The sequence below is a fragment of the Erythrolamprus reginae genome, chromosome 3 (assembly GCF_031021105.1).
Source record: "Erythrolamprus reginae isolate rEryReg1 chromosome 3, rEryReg1.hap1, whole genome shotgun sequence".
Classification (NCBI taxonomy): domain Eukaryota; kingdom Metazoa; phylum Chordata; class Lepidosauria; order Squamata; family Dipsadidae; genus Erythrolamprus; species Erythrolamprus reginae.
Window position 1 is genome coordinate 132,703,082 of NC_091952.1, and position 18,506 is coordinate 132,721,587.

Consider the following 18,506-nt stretch of genomic DNA (forward strand, 5'->3'; position numbering starts at 1 on the left):
AGAACTTCAAAGCAACATGGACAATATGGTAGGGAAAAAAATCCTGTTGGCTTTTTCCTTTAGAATGACTCTCTAGAGCAGGACTTGGCTTTGCTTTCACAAGGAAGTGAGCCATGTTTCTTCAGAAAGCAAAAATGAAGGCTTACTTTATTTGAATGTATCCGAAGGAAGTAACTCTCTATTTTTTATATATATCCAAGCTACACAAATGATCATGTATTACACTGAAGGACAAGAAGCACTATCTTAGTGTAAACCTGACTGCAGAGAAATAATAGCTACTCTTAGTGATCCTAAATAGGAAGAAAGTGGGGGGAAATTGATTGACAGACAGCAATCCCCAGTACATTCTAACAATTTTTCTCATGCGTGACTTGAGTTCTGAAAATAACAGTGGATAAAATCAAATGCTTGGCAGATTATTAGACAACAGCAGCAGTTCAGCCACTTTTGTATAGTTCATGAGTCTTCCATAGGTCAAATGGCTAAGAATCCAGAACCTCTTAACTTCAGGACCAAATGTATGCCACTATTTTCTGAATAACCATTAATATTTGTCTTTCTCAACTCTCTGAAACTCTACTATTTTTTTTCTTGATTACATGTGACACAGAATATTTCATTTTTGGCTTGGTTTGGATGGCTGGGTTCATAATGTAGCATTCTTCTGCTAATAACTTTCTGTATTATGTGAGTATTTGTCTTACCTCCTCCCCTCCAACACTTCATCCTGCATAAAAGTTGTATTTAAAGATCCCATTGTGTCCTTAATAAAAATGATTCAAAGAAATTGCATCTGCATGGCTAGCATATGAATAAAAAGTATTTCATTTGTATCAGCTATTCGGTTGTCAAAGCAACCTTATTTAAATATAATGATAAAGAGAAAATTAAGGATACTTATTCACAAACCATTGATTCTAGGCAAAAGACATAACAAATCTCATGACATAAAATGCATGATTTTTCATACTTCAACATTAATTACAAACTGCTGGAGCTCACTGAATGTTCAATAACTCCATGCTGTCAAAAATTTATTGAAACTAAAGGCTAAAGAAGAACAGTATTAAAAGAGGAAAAAGAGGGGGGGAAAAGAAAATGAAAAGCAAAAGTTTATTTATGAAAAAGAGCCCTAAAATATAAACAAAAAATGATATAGGGGAAGGGAAATATATATTAATAAAATAATGAAACAAAGGGGGAAAACAACAGGTAATGTTGAGCATTTTCCAGTTAACGTGATGAGTAATGTTGGATTAAAACAATGTTTCAACATTTTCTCCATTTTTTTTTAAATTCAGCATTTGCTTCTAACACAAACCAGCCATAAAAATTTATTTTAACTTACTCCCTTGAAAAATGCATGAGCCACTCTTAAAAACAAAATGTTTTCTTCGGGCAATTTACAAGCAATTTTTTCCAAGAAATACAGATTCATTTCCTGAAAACAACATTCTTTTTCAATTGTTTATTCCCAGAACCCAGATTTCAGATCTTTATTTTATTTAAATATTAATCATCTGCCCTATTGCAAGGACTCTGAGGAGGTAGAGTACAAACAAGAAAAATAAACTACAACAAAATTAATAGCTAAGAATTTAATATAGCTGTAACTGGAGTCTACAAAATTCTATAGCCAATGACAAGAGCAAACTCTTCAGATGGCAACCAAAACTCCCTCTGATACTCCCTAAACTATTACCAATGGTGGGCTGCAAAAAACCCCAAGACAAAACAAAAACCTCTTGACAAACTTTTAATATTCTTGAATAGTGAGCTCATAATCTGGTTAGGGTTTTAAAAATCAACCCTTTCATCGTAGATGTAGGCTACAGGGCTGAAACCAATCTTTCAAAACCCATTTGAGCAGTGCCTTAGTACTTTCTGGAATGTTTGCCAAAATTGTAAAATCAAGTACTGAGTAGATGGAAGGAATCCTTTCATTCATGTACTTAACAAAAAAGATTCTTGAACAATATGTCCAATAAAAAAATGCAAACCCAAAAAATATTGTTGTCTGCTCTATTGGAGGTCTTTTCCACTTCTACACTAATCCTTGTAAGTTATGCTATAAATGTCCTTGTACTGTTTTATCAGCTCTCTTAGAAAGCACTATTAATAGTCATGAAGGTTTACTCCAACACTGGACAATGTTATTATACATGTTAGAAATAAGTTTATTTATTCGATCAATATCTATCCCACTTTTTCTTCATGAAAGTTTACATGGGGGTTATATAAGATGAGTTCAGAAACAATTACTAACATACAGTACATTTCCAAAGCTAATGATAGACTTGAATCAGGGTTTATCCATTCTTAGTTCAACACCTTAAGTACTATATCACAATGGCAGCCATTAAGGACTGTGCGGAGATTTGGCAGAAAACAACCTGAATTTGTATAGCCATCCATTTCATCAAAAACAATTCCTAGCAGTGTACAACAAAGCTAAAAGAGCAAATAAAAACAGTTATCTTTATTACTGCAATTATAATTGGGTTTTTTTAATCTACAAAAACACAAATAAAACACAAATATGCTGATTGTTGTTACATGCTGACAATTTATGACGTCTAATGGGTATTTATGTATATAGTATCCTATACTGAAATTATTATGGCCATGTACATATAGTACACTACTGTTCTACACAAATGGAGCTTAATTTCACATTTCCCCTCCAGGGAAGAATTTGTAGAATGGGGGAATTTACCTGTGTTTCCTGTATATTTAATAGCTTGGGTATCTAGGAATAACTATTCAAAGGATTTTTTTTTGTTTCCCTATATAAACATATCAAATGTTTTATTTATTAATATTGATATAAATCGACGGTTTGTCAAAATGGTCTGTCGAATGGTCTGTCAAAAATTGCTATGACTTCATATATAGCCGCTCCGAGTGTGATGAGAGGGGCGGCATACAAATTTAATAAATAATAATAATAATAATTTTTCTACTACTTTGAGTTAGGAATAAGACAGTCATTCAGTACTGTACTGAAGCATAAAATATCACGTTTTTTTAAAAAAAAATCTTTCTCCCCAAATACAGTCCCACCATCAGATAATGTGACTCCACCATTTTGTAATTCCAAGCCCCTCAAAAAGTACTTTGCAATCCAAGAAGACCAAAAGGTTGCCAATCCATGCAATTAAATAATTATACATAGAAAATTAGCCAACCAGGAAGTAGGCTATGCAAAAGCTATTTCTTCCTGACAGTTATACTTGTAGATTTTTTTAATGTGTACCATGAGAACTTCCAGTTGCAGTCAGAAATAGGTTAACACAGAGACAGGTTTACCACTAAAGTAAGAAAGAATTTCCTATTTTGTCATGTGTAAAAAGTGTTGTACAAAAATGAAAATATGTTTAGCATTTCCAAAACCTAATCAGCAAATTTTACTAAACTAATTTAAGTTACAGATTGTGTATGCTTCATAGATGACCACAGTTTTTTCTCTTATTCCTGCTCTGGATAATATTTATTTAGATCTCTTCCTCTATCAGAGAAATGTGTCAACTCAATCTTAGATGCAATCAATCATTTAAAATCCTTTTAGGCTTCTCCTTCAAACATCCAGATAATATTAAGATCAGCCATATAGCAAGAGTACATTTCTTTACAATATAGAAATACATTTACATTGCAATTTGGATCTACACCTGTGCAATTTCTTAATGAATGATTGACCTGTCAATGTGACTCTGTGCCCTTGCATATGGATTAATGATTTGAGTTTTCAGAACGTTCAGTCCCTGGAATGAAATGTACTGAGATCATACTATATCTATGAAAATACTGTTTTCTTTATCTTTATGAGCCATTTTTATAATGCAATGACACGTGCCATAGCTTCTTACACAATATAAAATCCTCTCTCTTGCTTCTCCCCCAGGAGATTAACCAGAGGACTCTGCTGGATCCTTAGTTGAAGGTCTCGAGATTCTAAGATACTAAGATAAAATACTATAGGCCTTAGACAGTAATTTTTCAAACCAAAGATCTGAAAATGGGATATTTACTGAATTGTATTTCCTTTATGTAGCTTCTAATTCTTCTCCTACTACTAATAATAATAGTAACAACAACAACAACAACAACAACAACAACAATGAGTTGGAAGGGACCTTGGTGGTCCTCTAGTCCAAACCCCTGATAGGCAGGAAACATACTTCAAAACAAATGGTTATCCAGCATCTTCTTAAAAACTTCCATTGTTGGAGCATTCACAACTTCTAGAGGCAAGCTGTTCCACTGATTAATTGTTCTAACTGTCAGGAAATTTCTTCTTAGTTCTAAGTTGCTTTTCTCCTTGTTTAGTTTCCAACCATTGCTTCTTGTTCTGCTCTCAGGTACTTTGGAGAATAATTTGACTCCCTCTTCTTTGTAGCAACCCCTAAGATATTGGAACACTAGTCTTCGGAGAGGAGCAGCATAAAAATCCAATCAATCAATCAATCAATCAATAAACACTATCATGTCTCCCCTGGTCCTTCTTTTCATTAAACTAGACATACCCAGTTCCTGCAACCATTCTTCATATGTTTTAGTTTCCAGTACCCTAATCATCATTGTTGCTCTTCTCTGTACCCTTTCCAGAGTCTCAACATCCTTTCAAAGCTCAGCTTCACAGCTAGTCAAGTCAACATTATGTTCAGTTTGTTTGTTTGTTTCTTTGATTGATTAATTGATTGATTTGTATGCTGCCCCTCTCCGATGACTCGGAGCGGCTAATTAATCCTTTGCGTCCATGGTCTTAAAATATTAAGACTTTTAAAAATTAAAAACTTGAGTTGCTTCCCCAAATTAACTATGAGGTTACAAACATTGTACTATATTGTAACAAATGCTCTAAAATGGTTAGAACTTTGTTGCAGCATTTTACAGCAGTTGAAGGTTGAAATTAAAGACATCACTGTTGTACATACTCCTGGTCAGTTGGAGGATGATGAAGAAATTGAGGACTCTGATACAGATAGTGTTTATGAAATAGTGGTGGGCCTGGGGTTACAGGTAGTAGAACAGGTGGGAGGACAGCCACAGGATGTGTCTATGAGTCCAGAATCTAGCGAGGAAGAATCAGATGTTCGCTGGGTCAATCCTAAATTCAGAAGGGTCCAAAAACGTAAGGAACAGGTGTTTGGAAGAAGATATTAAGGGGAGGAATGGGTTAAATACTGGAGTGATGTATTTGGCACGTCAGGGGGTCAGAGGGGAAGAAGGGTGGATTTTCAATGTTGTAGGGCTAAAATGAAAGGTATTTCGTTCAGCTCCCAAGCAAGCAAATGCATTCTGTGTTATTTTACAGTCATTTCTGCTGTTTTTGAATCATGCTGTGAGTACATAAATCTTGCTAAATGGAGAAGGCTGGGAGGAATGTATGAGGAATGCAATTAAGAAAGATAACGGGAGGAAAAGGAATGTGCTAGTATGAACTGTATTTTGAATACGGAAGGGAAGAGAAATAAAGATGGACTTTCTTTGTTTATGAAATACTGCATTTAGTAAGAGTTATTTGTAATAGCTAAAGTTCTACCAGAAACCAGAACAATCACATGCAAAATCTAATCTATAGTAAGTCCTGTGAATGGGCCCTCTCTAAAATTCACACAATGTTCTAACATGTAAAAATACTACCTGCAGTTTAAAATGATAACATTAAGAACAGAGCTAAACAGTAAAAGAACTAGCATGATGTAGTCCTTACTGGGTTGAATTACAGGAAGGAGATCAAGTTCATCCTCAGTCAATGACTGAGTTGACTTTGGACCAGAGACTCTCTCTCAGCCCAACTCATTTCAAGGGCTGTGGTAGTAGGGAAAAGCAAGAAGTGTTAGGTAACCCAGATTGAACTCCTGATGGAATACAGATCTCCAATTAAATATTATTTAATAACTCATTTAATAATGAGTCTTCGGAGAGGGGCGGCATACAAATCCAAATAATAAATAAATAAATAAATAAATAAATAAATATGGAGTAAGGAAGTGCAGCAATTTCAACCTCAATAACTGTTTCCATTGTATTAGTTAGCCTTTCAAATATGTTGTTGGCATGGGAATTATTGTCTGAGCAGATCATACAACCACAGGAGCAAAACTCATCACATGCAACTTTTTGTCATCATTGCCCATTATTCAGAAGTAAACTCCAACCAAGTTGAATTGAGTTAACTAAGTCTAAGAGTGCTACATGTAAGGTAAAACTTCTATACCTGAAATCATAGAACCTGAGGAATGCAGCAAAATGTGTAGGTTGCCATAAGCTACTTAAAATTTATTTGCAATTAGTATGACATTCAAAAATATATAATGTTATGAACATCTTCAGCAGAATTTGTAATAATTGCAGGTTCCTACATAAAAATTGCAGATGTAAATCTAGTCAGCATTTAAAAAGAAGGCCATATTTGAATTTATTTATTTTATTTATTTATTAGATTTGTATGCCGCCCCTTCCCGTGGACTCGTGAATTGAATTGAACTTCACATTCAATCTACCATCATAGATGGCAAAATTTATCAAACTACTTACATACATATTGTACATACAATACATACCAGTGTATTTATTGCACAAATAATACAGACTTCACCTGACTGACCTGAAAGGATACCTCATAGTAGAAAGAAGGAACTACAAATAGGGCAACTTCTACACTCATTAGAAAGTGAACCAATGTAATAATGCTCTTATGCAAATCTATGATGAAAGCCCATTTGTCTGCAATATTGGTCACTGTTCCTCAAGAATATTATACCACTAGAAATGATACAAAACTGTGTAATGTTTAGGGCGGGAGAGAGTAGCTTCCCTGTTAAGAAAGATTCTACTACATGGAGCTCTTATTTTGAAACAAGTGTGAATGAGAACACAAAATCACACATGGTTGAGATAACATGGAGAGTGCTTTTTTCCCTCTCTCACCAGGTAAGTAATTGAAATCATCCACAAACTAAAAGCATAGAGAGATTCAGAACCATCAGAATTTAATATTTTATGAGACAGTGTAGGGCAGTGTATGGCAGCTAATGTGGGTGGCTTGAAAAGGGTTCACAGAGGAATAGGCAATTAGTGGCTTACAAGTACTTAGAGCAAGTTATTACTCTAAATAGAATGCCTTGAGTGCTGCTTGTTGAGAAATAACAACCTAATCCTACTGTTTTTTAACCTGGGTTTATCAGCCTTCCAAATGCATCCAGTTGGCCAACTTGTGACACAGAATGCTATTCTAAAAGGACTTCTAGCCTGATCTTGCAGGATTCTTCTTATGTTCTAATAATTCTCATGTTACAGGCAGTGGTGGGCTACAAGCCGTAACATTAAATTGTGCTCACCGCCGTGGCTCATAAGTTCTTGTGGTGCCAGCATGATTTTGCTACTGCACCTTTGAAGGTAGCAAAATTGCGCGTGGAGCCACAAGTGCGTCCGTGTTTAGGCATGTGTGGAAGCAAAAAAACCTCACTGAAACATGGGTGCACCTGCGGCTCCATGTGCGATTTTGCTACCTCCACAGGTGCAGCAGCAAAATCGCACTGGCCCCACAAGAACTTTCGAGCTGCGGCGGTGAGCGCAATTTAGCATTCCAGCTTGTAGCCCACCGCTGGTTACAGGGATGAAACAAAGTGACCAAAATTCTACTTCTATTTTCACAATGCTTAGATTTTTAAAAATGTGATAAATTTTATTTCAGCTGCAATAATAATTAAGAGACCCAATGAGATGTTATCCCAAACATCTAATTACCTGTGTCTCTGGCAGCCATGACCTTCATGCTCTGGGAGACAATTACTTGGGCTGGAAGTGTCAAATGGCAAATGGGTTCGCAAAGCCACTGCAGAGATGCTCACAGAGAGAGAGGAAAAGTTGAACAAGGCATAGGTGATTTGGTGGGAGGCAATTTTTCCAGTCATGTTGATGACCAGGGGATTCTGCTGACATGACAGCTCTGATGTAGCTGAGAGAAATTAAAGGAAAATATATATATTTTAAAAATCATGCTGAAATCTCTCTAAATTAAAGCAAAAAAAAAAAAAAAAACAGGTAAGAGTTCCCGGAATTTTTTTGTGGGGCAAGGGAAGGTTTTACCATAGGGTGGAGGAAAAACCATAAAGATTGGAGAACTATAGTTTTCACAACTTTGCCTTTGCAGCATTTCTTCTCTTTCCCTCAATGCAGAGTGGTGGCACATTAGAATAAGAGTGCCCGGGTGGGAAGGGTATGAAACACAGGAAAGTCTATTCCTGTCCCACCTTTTAATAGAGGGAAAGGGAAGAGAAACAATATGTTAATGTTGCCTAATTTGATACATTGGGATTTCAACTGCCATTTGGGAATCATGCTTAGTGGGGCAAAGCAAAGATCAATCTACATTTTGTAAGACATATTTACTCTACCAAATCACCTTAAGCTGTCTGGGAATAAAGAAAGAAAAATATCCTTTCAATCTTATTAAAACCCAAAAGCAAAGAAAGAAAGGAAAGGATTATGTTAATTTCACAGAAATGGCTAGATAAATGTCTAATATATCACTTACACAGACTCACCAAGGAAATGGTTATGACCATTGATGTCACCCAAGTGTATTGTCATGGATGGTTTGAGATGGTCACCATTGGAAGTGCCCACAGATGCCAGGAAAACAAAGAGTGAAGTAGCCATTCTGGGTTGGCTGAAACACACCTGAAGAACACCAGTACATGGCAAAGTCTCAGTATGTTATGGCATGAGCAAAAATAGCAGATCTGTCAAAGAAGTGACCAAAAAATAGAATCTCTTCTTCACCCTATCACTTATCCCTGCTATCCTAGAATTTTCCTTTTTAAATCAGAAATTGAGTTCATTTAGTTTGGCTATTCAAATTGCTCTTCAAAATTATTGTTTGAATGCTGGGGTGGTACTTTAACTCCCTATTTCATTTTCAGGAAAGCCCAACCAATAATGGACCGTTTTTAAGAACATGCATCAACGTTAATCTAATGTTAAGCAATATGCTTCCATAACTAAGCAAAACTGAAGACCAGTAGTGAGGTAGGAAATGGTTTTCTATGGACCAACAGCCAAAAAAATTCAATTAATAGCATCTGAAATTTAGCTTGATCCTTCAGTGTTCAGTATCCAGATGGAAAGTTATCAAGGATCACTTTAAGGATTTTCCAGATATTCAAACTGATACCCACAATCTAGTTTTCTAAACAATTTTCTTTCTTATTCTGATTCAGTTGTTATTAATTTTATTTTAAACATGTTGTTCAGAATCATCTCTGTTCTTCAGGACCATCTCTGGTCATTTTTGGAAATGTATCATATAATCCAAAGGTATGTAATTTATAAAATATAAATTTATAATTTATAAAATCACTTATTCAAAAGCTAGTAGTATATAATCAAGAATACCAACTTAATGAGTGATTACATTTTAATAATGAAAATTATGAATGGTAATTTTATTAGCCACTAATTAAATGAGTCTCTGACTTTTTATTGTGTATATCCTCATCCATACTACAGAAGTAGCATTAACCTCCAAATAGTATTGGGATGTAAATCTACTTAAACACACACACACATACATATACCCAAAATTTAACAGGTAGGTAGCTTATATTAATGGAAATGGCAAAACTGGTCAGGGAGGAAACAACAGAGACATTTTAAAATCCTGGGAAACTTTTATGAAAAGTAATAGAAAAAAATGAGGAATAAGGGGCTAAAGGGATTTCTGGAATAGTTAAGAGGTAGGGGAGATTATTGATTCATTAAAATCTATTGAAAAGAATGTCAGAAATCTTGTAGTTTCTTTTCTTTCATTAGTTCTTTTCTGTTTTTTTTCTTTCTTACTGCACTTTATTATTTTTTCTTTTTTCATTTCTCTATTTTCTTTATATTTCATTTTTTTATGGAAAAGTATTTAATAATGTTTTTCAAAATGTGTATATACTGACATTTGTTATTAAGTATATTTATTTATTCTCAAATTCATTCTCATCTCCATTTTGATACTATTCTACCTCATTTCAAGGGAACAAGGTTGTTCCTGGGAGAACTGAGCAAAAAATACCTCAACACAGTAAGCAGTGAAACAAATCAACCACACATTGATATTTTAGGCACCAGCAAACTGAAACAGTCTGGAATTGGACACATTTAGTCAGAAAATCTTACCACTTACTGTATAGTATGTGAATAACTCTGAAGCAATATTATTGTTTGCATAGTCAGAAAGACATTAGGTATAATGAAGTTAATGACCGAATGGATTGCACACATTTTTTTAATATGATAATAATTATATAAATTTATGTCAATGTCAAAATAGGAGAACATGCAACAATATGTACTGCTTGGGATTGGAGACTGGACTGCCAAGGCTAGGAAGAGTAAGGAAGAAAACTTAATTCAGTTGCATGAACTAGTTAGAAGCAGAAACCAGGAGAATGCCTTACCAGTTTCTGCCAAAGGGTTTATTTATTGCTAGCACAGCCTTCAACAAACAAAATAATGATTGTTTAAGTGGACATCATTAGGTAAAGTACAATGAAATTAAATTGATTCTATTATTGGCATAAGGTAGAAGGTCAGCAAAGATGTGACCATGGACAGACCGTGAAACAGATCGCGAAGTGTTCATATGAAAGTTCCAAGATACATATGCTGTATTATATGCTGCATTTTGCTGTATACAAAATATGTATTTTGTATACATATTTATCTACGAAAACAAATATGTATTTTCTATATACAAAATATGTATTTCCAGCATATGCCCAACATTTTTTAAAAAAAATCAGGAATGGCTTTGAAACCCTGAACCTCTTGGATAGAGAACCAAAGGAACATGGAACTATGAAATCAAAGAAGCTGTTAACATGCAGGTGAAAAGAGTTGCCAAGACCAAGAAACAGAAGAAAGTTAACTGGATGTGGAGAAGAGAAGTCAAAACCAAGATCCCAGGATGCGACCTACCAAAAATTTCAGAGTAGCAGTTTAGCAGTTTGACATTTGTAAAGACATTGGTGATAGAAACAGGAAAAAAAAGAAATAAGAAAGTATCGTATTTCAAAAGACCTCCAAACTCAGAAGGAATTTCTAACCCCAAACTGGTATGTTTAAAGAACAGATAACAGATTCAAAGAAAGTTTTTAAAAAATGAATGGAATACATATACTAAAAATCAATAAAACAGAGATGGCCACTGTCAGGTTACCTTGTAAAATATTTCCTACTCACAAATTAGATCAGCACTCTATTTATTCCTGGGCTACAGGAATTGATAGAATATCTACAGAAATACAGCAAGCAACAGAAGAATCAGTAAGAGTTCTAAGCAAACTATTCCAAGCATTTCTAGATAATAGCACAATGACCAACATATTGGAAGAAGTCACCTTCCCTTCCAATATCAAAAAAGGGGAACTTAACAGAGCATGGAAACCATTGTGCAATATCATTAATTTTGTGTGGAGGCAAAAATATGCTTAGGATCATCCAATGCAGTTTCGAACACTATATGGAAAAGGAGATGTCAGAAAAGGCCAAGGAACATGAGATACAATTGCTGATGCATGCTGGATAATTGAGAAAGCCAAACACCAAAAAGAAGTCCTCTGTTTCATTGACTATAGAAATTTGCTTAATTGTTTTGATCATATCAAAGCAAAAAATGGGAATCTCTGAGCATGTCATCAGCATCAATTTGGTCCAACAACCAGTCAAGAAACTCTTCAACTAGAGAGACTGGATGTCAGTATTTACACCGAATTGTTTACTATATTAAATGTCTAAAATGAAATCTACATTTTTAAAATTGTTTTGGTTGCCAATTAGAAATATCTAGCTGGAGGGGGAGGGGAGAGATGAGGTGATTAAAATTGTAGGAAAAAGCATTGTGCAACAGCACTACGTAGAAATAATTTCCTCTCTTGTTCATAGTGAATTGGGCTTTTCATCCCAGGAATAATTCTGAAGAAGAAAGACAATAAGAGCCTATTAAACATCAGGGATTATAGGATATCCAAAATTGTAGTGAAGCAGAAGATCAGCATTTAGCAGTTTATAATGCTTAGCAGTTAAACCATAGTTAGCTGCCAAAACTCAGTATGATCAACCTGGAGATCGGCATGTACATATTGCTGCCATTTCCCCCCTCAAAATATGTTCATTATGTGACTGCCAAATTCACTCACTTTCAGCCAAATTCTGTCATTCAAATGTGATTTCTCCATGTCTGCATCCTGAAGAACATCATTTTTCATACAAGGAAACCAAGCCAGCTGTGATTCACTCTCCAGGGTCTCTTGATGATGGGGCCTGCACACCTTTAAAAAAGGGAGATTTTCAGTGCTTCCTGGAGTTGGAGAGACACATTACATCAGAAACAATATGAAAAGCAAGGGAACCATAACAAAAATTCAAAATCCGTATTAGGAAAAATACTTGAGCCAGTTCAGATTTTGAGAAATATGTGCAATATTTGTGACTTTGGAAGGACCTAATAAAAGTACTGGAATTCAGAATTAGAAATAATTAAATAGTATTTTTTTGTTTCTTTCAAAAGTTCTATTTTTGAAAACTTTTGTTTACACACACACACCTGCCCATGGCATCCTCATCCCCACAGTATCTGCTGTCCTGCTTGCCTTGGATTCCCATCATTTCCTATTTAATGATCTGTGTGCCTCAGGGTTATGACATCAATCGACACTGCTGGGATTGCTTTCACCAAGCAATAGAGTCAGGTAATGTCGCACTTTGTGAGTTGCATTGCTTAGTGACAGAAATTCTAACCCCAATTGCTGTCATAACATGAGCCCTACCTAAATGGTCATCTTTATTTAAAACCATTGTGTAAATTTTAAATGCACGAGATACAAGCTTATATATACACCATACATATGCACACATTGCTATTCTTTGTGTTTCTTAATACAGGTAGCCCTTGGTTTACAACAGTTCATTTAGTGATCATTCAAAATTATCCTGAAAAATAGGACTTGTGGCCAGTTTTCAGTTGCAACCTTCACAGTATCTCCATGACCATGTAATCAAGATGCTTGGCAACTGGTTCATATTTATGACCATTGCTGTGTCGCAAGATTACATGGTCCCTTTTTGTAGGCCTCTGACAAGCATAGTCAATGGAGAAGCCGGATTCATTTAACAACCAGATTACTAATTTACCAACTGCAGTGATTCACTTAACTGTGGCAAGAAAGGCTGTAAAATGGGGCAAAGTTCTATTATTATTATTATTATTATTATTATTATTATTATTATTATTATTATTATTATTATTATTATTTAGATTTGTATGCCACCCCTCTCTGAAGACTTGGGCGGCTCACAACAATAAAAACTACAAATCCAATAATTAAAACAGTATAAAACCCCTTAATGTAAAAAACAATCATATGTCTCATACAAATCATACATAAAACGGAAAGGCCCAGGGGAATCAATTTCCCCATGCCTGACGATAGAGGTGGGTTTTAAGGAGTTTACGAAAGGCAAGGAGGGTGGGGCAATCCTAATCTCTGTGGAGAGTTGATTCCAGAGGGTCAGGGCCACCACAGAGAAGGGATTCATCTCTGGGATTCGTGCAGCAGAAGGGTAGGGAGTTGAAAATTAAAACCAAGTACTGTATTCAGAATTGTAATAATTTGCACAGTAGTTTTTACATGAGGACTATTCTCTGTGAGTCCTTGCTATAGCATGTCTATAATCAAACAGTACGATTCTGAGTTGTAGGTGGATATCTGCTACTCTATACAAAACCAAACTAGATTCAGCCACCTGCATATAGTAAAGTAGTAAGTATTTGGTTGTCCAACACTTGCGGCAACAGAGATTTTATGAGAAAGTATTTAAAATGCTGGTGGTTTTACTGGAAGATTGGAGAAGAGAAAGTCTATAGTAGTCCAATCTCCTTCACTGAGATGAATGGTATATAGAGATTTACTGTATATGCTCATGCCATGGTTAAATATATTAAAAAGAAGTTAAGCATTTATTTTAGTCTCTAAAGGGTTATTCTTAGATTTATATTTTTTTGGGGGGGGGGGAGATACTGGTGTAGAATAGGATCTTTTTAATTGTCAAACTAAAATTCTTGCAAAACAGATTCTCTTTAACTTTCAAATCATAGAAACCTGATATAAACAAATATTATTTAACCCTGATGGTCTCATGTTTGGCAGGAATAGGTGCCAAGTTTAAAGTAAGATAGGCTTGTCCTTGGCAAACTTCACACAAAGTGAGATGAGACCATCAAAAACAGATGCGAGTAAAGATGATTCATAGCCTACACTATATAATTAGTCAAAAATCCACATGGATGGGCCTTTGATGCAAATCTAACTGGGAGGTCGCTAGCTGTGAAGTTCACCCTTCATTGTCTCTTTGGATTTTCCTGAATGTCATAACACACATAGCTCTTTCTTATTTTCTCTGATTTTTCTTGAAGTCTTGAATGTTGCTTCATCTTATGGCATTATATTGCTTCTTTATACTGCCCTAGAAGCCTAAAGCATTAACGTGGGTGACGAAAACCTGTGACCAGACACACAGGGCTTGGACCAAGCAATATAGCATTTAAGCACATGGGCATTTGTTTTCATTTGAAACCTGACATAACATAGCTAGACCACTGTAAATAATGAGGCCTAATTCTCCAGAAAAAAGCAAAAACAAAATTCAGGTCCTTAAATTTTTAACTGATATGTGAAAGATTAAAAATGAAACATGTAAGTGTAAAGTTTGTGGTCTATTGCTGATAAAAAAAATTAGGACACAAAAGGAATTGTTTATACTGAGGGAAGAGTTACTGGACGGAAACTATAGGAGTGGCAGAATCTAAACTCTCTCATATCCTCTGCAATGAACTGCACCTCCATTTTGCAGAAGAATATACTTTCTATTGTATTCTATTATGTTCCGTTCCATTCCATTCTGTTCCAGCCCAGCCCAGCCCAGCCCAGCCCAGCCCAGCCCAGCCCAGCCTGTCATATGGTTGTATGCCATTTTGTAGCAGAATCAACAGCTGGCAGACGTGGAATGTTTCGAACAGTCATTTTTGTGAAAGAAATGTAGGAAACAGACACCTTCACAAGAGGTTCTCCAATCACCATAGAAACTGGACATGTTTTCTCATCTTGGTGAGATGCAAATGCATCTGATGCCCACTGATCCACATAATCTTTTGGGGTGAAGAGACCACAATCCACAATGCTGTTCCTTTCCTCAAATGGCTCACAAATGCCATCACCTTCGTGGACATAGCATAGGCTTGGTTCACCTGCAATAGTCAAATGTATGCTAGGATGATAAATCTCAAATTTTATATTTATCATTTAGGTATAATCTCCCTCCCTCTCCTCATGCCTGAAAAGTACAGTACATTTTCAAAAGATCACTGTGAACAGTGAAGAATTCCGAATTCCATAAATATTGATCCAGGAAAATTTGAGCGACATCCTTTTAAATGCCAATTATTAACATTGTTCTGATTTTGTTCTTTTCCAAAGTGGAAAGAAATTTAAGGAAAGCCATACAGGTAGTCCTCGGCTTACCACAGTTAATTTAGTGGCTGTTCAAAGTTACAACAGCACTGAAAAATGTGACATGACCATTTTTCAAAGTTTGCCGCATCCTATGATCATATGATCAAATTTGGATGCTCGGGAACTGGTTCGTATTTATTACCATTGGTGTGTCTCAAGGTTACGTGATCACTTTCTGTGACCTTCTGACAAGCAAAGTCAATGGGGAAACCAGATTCACTTAACAACTAGGTTGCTAACCTATCAACTGCAATTAGTGCTGGGCTTCTGCCAGTATGGCTAATTGTGTGTTGCTCCGTGGCTCTGGCAAGTGTGGGTTTCAGCGCAATTTTGCTTCCCACACATGTGCAGATAACAAATCTTGCACAGGAACTTATGCGCATGAGTGTTTTGGGCAGTTTTTTTGTCCAGAAGCATGCGCGAAAGCAAAAAACCTCACCGAAACACATGCATGTGTGCGTCCCCATGAGAGATTTTGCTACCTGCACAGGTGCAGGAAGCAAAATTGCACTCAAATCCATGCTTGTGCACCAGACCTGCGGAGCTGTGTGCAATTAGTCATACCGGAAGAAGCCCACCACTGACTGCAATGATTCACTTGACAACTGTGGCAAAAACGATCATAAAATGGGGCAAAACCCATTTAACAAATGTCTCACATAAATTTTGGGCTCTATCGTGGTTGTAAGTCAAGGACTACGGTATTCTAATGGGGAGGACAAATCTGCTGCCTTCCATAAACTTGCATCATTCTTAGACTAGGCTTTTTAAAATGTATTTAAAAGTTACTCTTTCTGCACGATCTTATTTTTTTCAGTTTTGAGACAGAATGTGATGAGCTAAGTATGCAGCAAATGTCTCCTAGTATCACAAGGAATACCCACAGCAAATTGTAGAGAGGCAGAATTTTGTATAAAGAAAAGGGTTGCTGGGAACATATCTGTCATGGGCTGAGCCCCTCACTGCTCTTTTCATTAAAAAGGGAATGGCTCATTTCTAAGAAAGTTCACAAAGCATCTTCCAATGACACATTGCCTTCAATGAATGACTAGCAATTAGGACTTGGTCCACAAATTCCAAGGCAAAACACTGATGCCCTTTCACTGTATTAAAAGCAATGGGATATTAAGATTAAACCTGCAGTAAAAAATGGCAAAAGAGCTAGGAACTTATTCTATTCTATTCTGTTCTGTCCTGTCCTATGCCCCTCATGCCATCACCCCATCCAGTCCCTTCCCATCACGTCCCACTAAGTAAGCTAATCTTTTTACCAATGTTGTACTTGCACAATTATGAAAATTGGGTTTTTCTAATGGGCAAACATTTGTTGTGTAGACTACATGACCTTTTGACTATATTGTCATAACTATATCAATTTGGATGCCATAATGGAGGAATCTAAAAAAATCAAGGTGAGCAACTTCATATCGGGATCATTGTAAGAAATTTAAATTCAAAATTAAATTTCTGAACTCTGCCAAATCCCATATACAGGATTTAAAATTGTGTATGTAAGACAAGCCTACAGCAAAATTATAATAAAACCAATATCAGTGGGCTAACGTTTCTAGACTCACCAATACAGTGGTATCCTCTTTCTTTTTTACAGTTTCTAGAGCAACCATCCCCATCTAATAGGTTTCCATCATCGCATTCTTCTACAAGACTCCTAGGAAAATAATATTAGCATTCTTAACATTTATGCAATATTTAGAACATTTGGAACTCATATGGATTATCTTTTTCACAGTTTCTCTAGGGAAGGACATAGGTGGTTGAACTACAGTATAAACTCCCACTTTTAAAAATCAATTTTATTCTTACTTCCACTTGAAAAAATAATTCTTCTTTGATTAAAGAAACAAAGGGCTGCGCTAGCATTTTGCTGTGAGTCCCACTGTAACCAAGAAGATAAATGGGCATTCCAATACATATTCAAGCAGGCATTCTAACACCCATCTAATATGGCCACGGGGCACCGTGGGAGGACTGGGGAGTATGCCTGGAAAAAATACAGTCTGAGTTATGGTACTGTAACAGTTATCTTCAAAAATAGGAACTTACCTGCTTACTTGCCCATCCCCACAGTAGGAAGAGCCATGGATGTGGATCAGAGGCGGGGAGGCTTCACTTATAGCAGCTCCTGCTATAGCCTGTACTTGGTACTGATATCGCTGACCTATTGTGACTTCCCTGGGGAAGTAAGTAAGCAAAATTATACTTTATGACAGAAGCAAGACATAGAGCACATCTCTACAAGTCAATGGGGAATGTGCACAGAAATGCACATTAGGAAAAAGCAGTTATGGTCCATACACTCAAAGTATCCCACTTCCTCCAGTGACATATTTCTACATTTCAAGGATATCTCATGTATCTATAAAATCCATCAGCCGGAAAACCTGTGGCTACTCATAATGAAACTTTTCATGCAAGTAACACAGAGGAATTTAATAAATAACATGATAGAAATGTATAATAAAGAAGTCTGTAAATATGTGACTGACTGTGACTTGACTGTCAGCAGCATAGGAATATTACAGGCTACAAGTGTACATTTTATCAGAGCAAAAGTCCATAATGTTTGGTCTGCAATTTATTTTTTAATGTGTTTGATTTATTTTTCACATTTTACATATCATAACGTTTTTTGAGAAGATCTACAACCCTTTATATACATTATTGTTATATTTATACAATTTATATTTTTCATGCAAGTAACACAGAGGAGCTTAATAAATTGGTGTTTAAATTTTATGTTTCAGCAATATGCCAAGAAGAAAACAGTTTATCAGTTTCGTATTTTAGAAAATATTTGTCTTCCTGGAAAAGTCTTACAGAATTTCTAGTCAGGGAGAGAGAGCATGGCTTGCTCCCTGCTGAAAAAGGGGAGAAGACTTGGCTTTTACAATGTGAGCCAGGAATTCCTGTAACAAA

General features: G+C 35.9%; 1 protein-coding gene across 1 annotated transcript in view; it reads right to left on the reverse strand.

Moving 5' to 3' along the window:
* Positions 1–18,506, reverse strand: part of PAPPA2 (pappalysin 2) — a 178,167-nt gene that overhangs the window by 71,702 nt on the left and 87,959 nt on the right. The window contains exons 8-13 of the mRNA XM_070746692.1: positions 17,634–17,762; positions 17,147–17,238; positions 15,111–15,304; positions 12,198–12,329; positions 8,559–8,694; positions 7,759–7,969 (exon numbers count right to left, since the gene is read on the reverse strand). Of these exons, the coding sequence (XP_070602793.1) occupies positions 7,759–7,969; positions 8,559–8,694; positions 12,198–12,329; positions 15,111–15,304; positions 17,147–17,238; positions 17,634–17,762 (894 nt within the window). The remainder of the gene's footprint in view (positions 1–7,758; positions 7,970–8,558; positions 8,695–12,197; positions 12,330–15,110; positions 15,305–17,146; positions 17,239–17,633; positions 17,763–18,506) is intronic.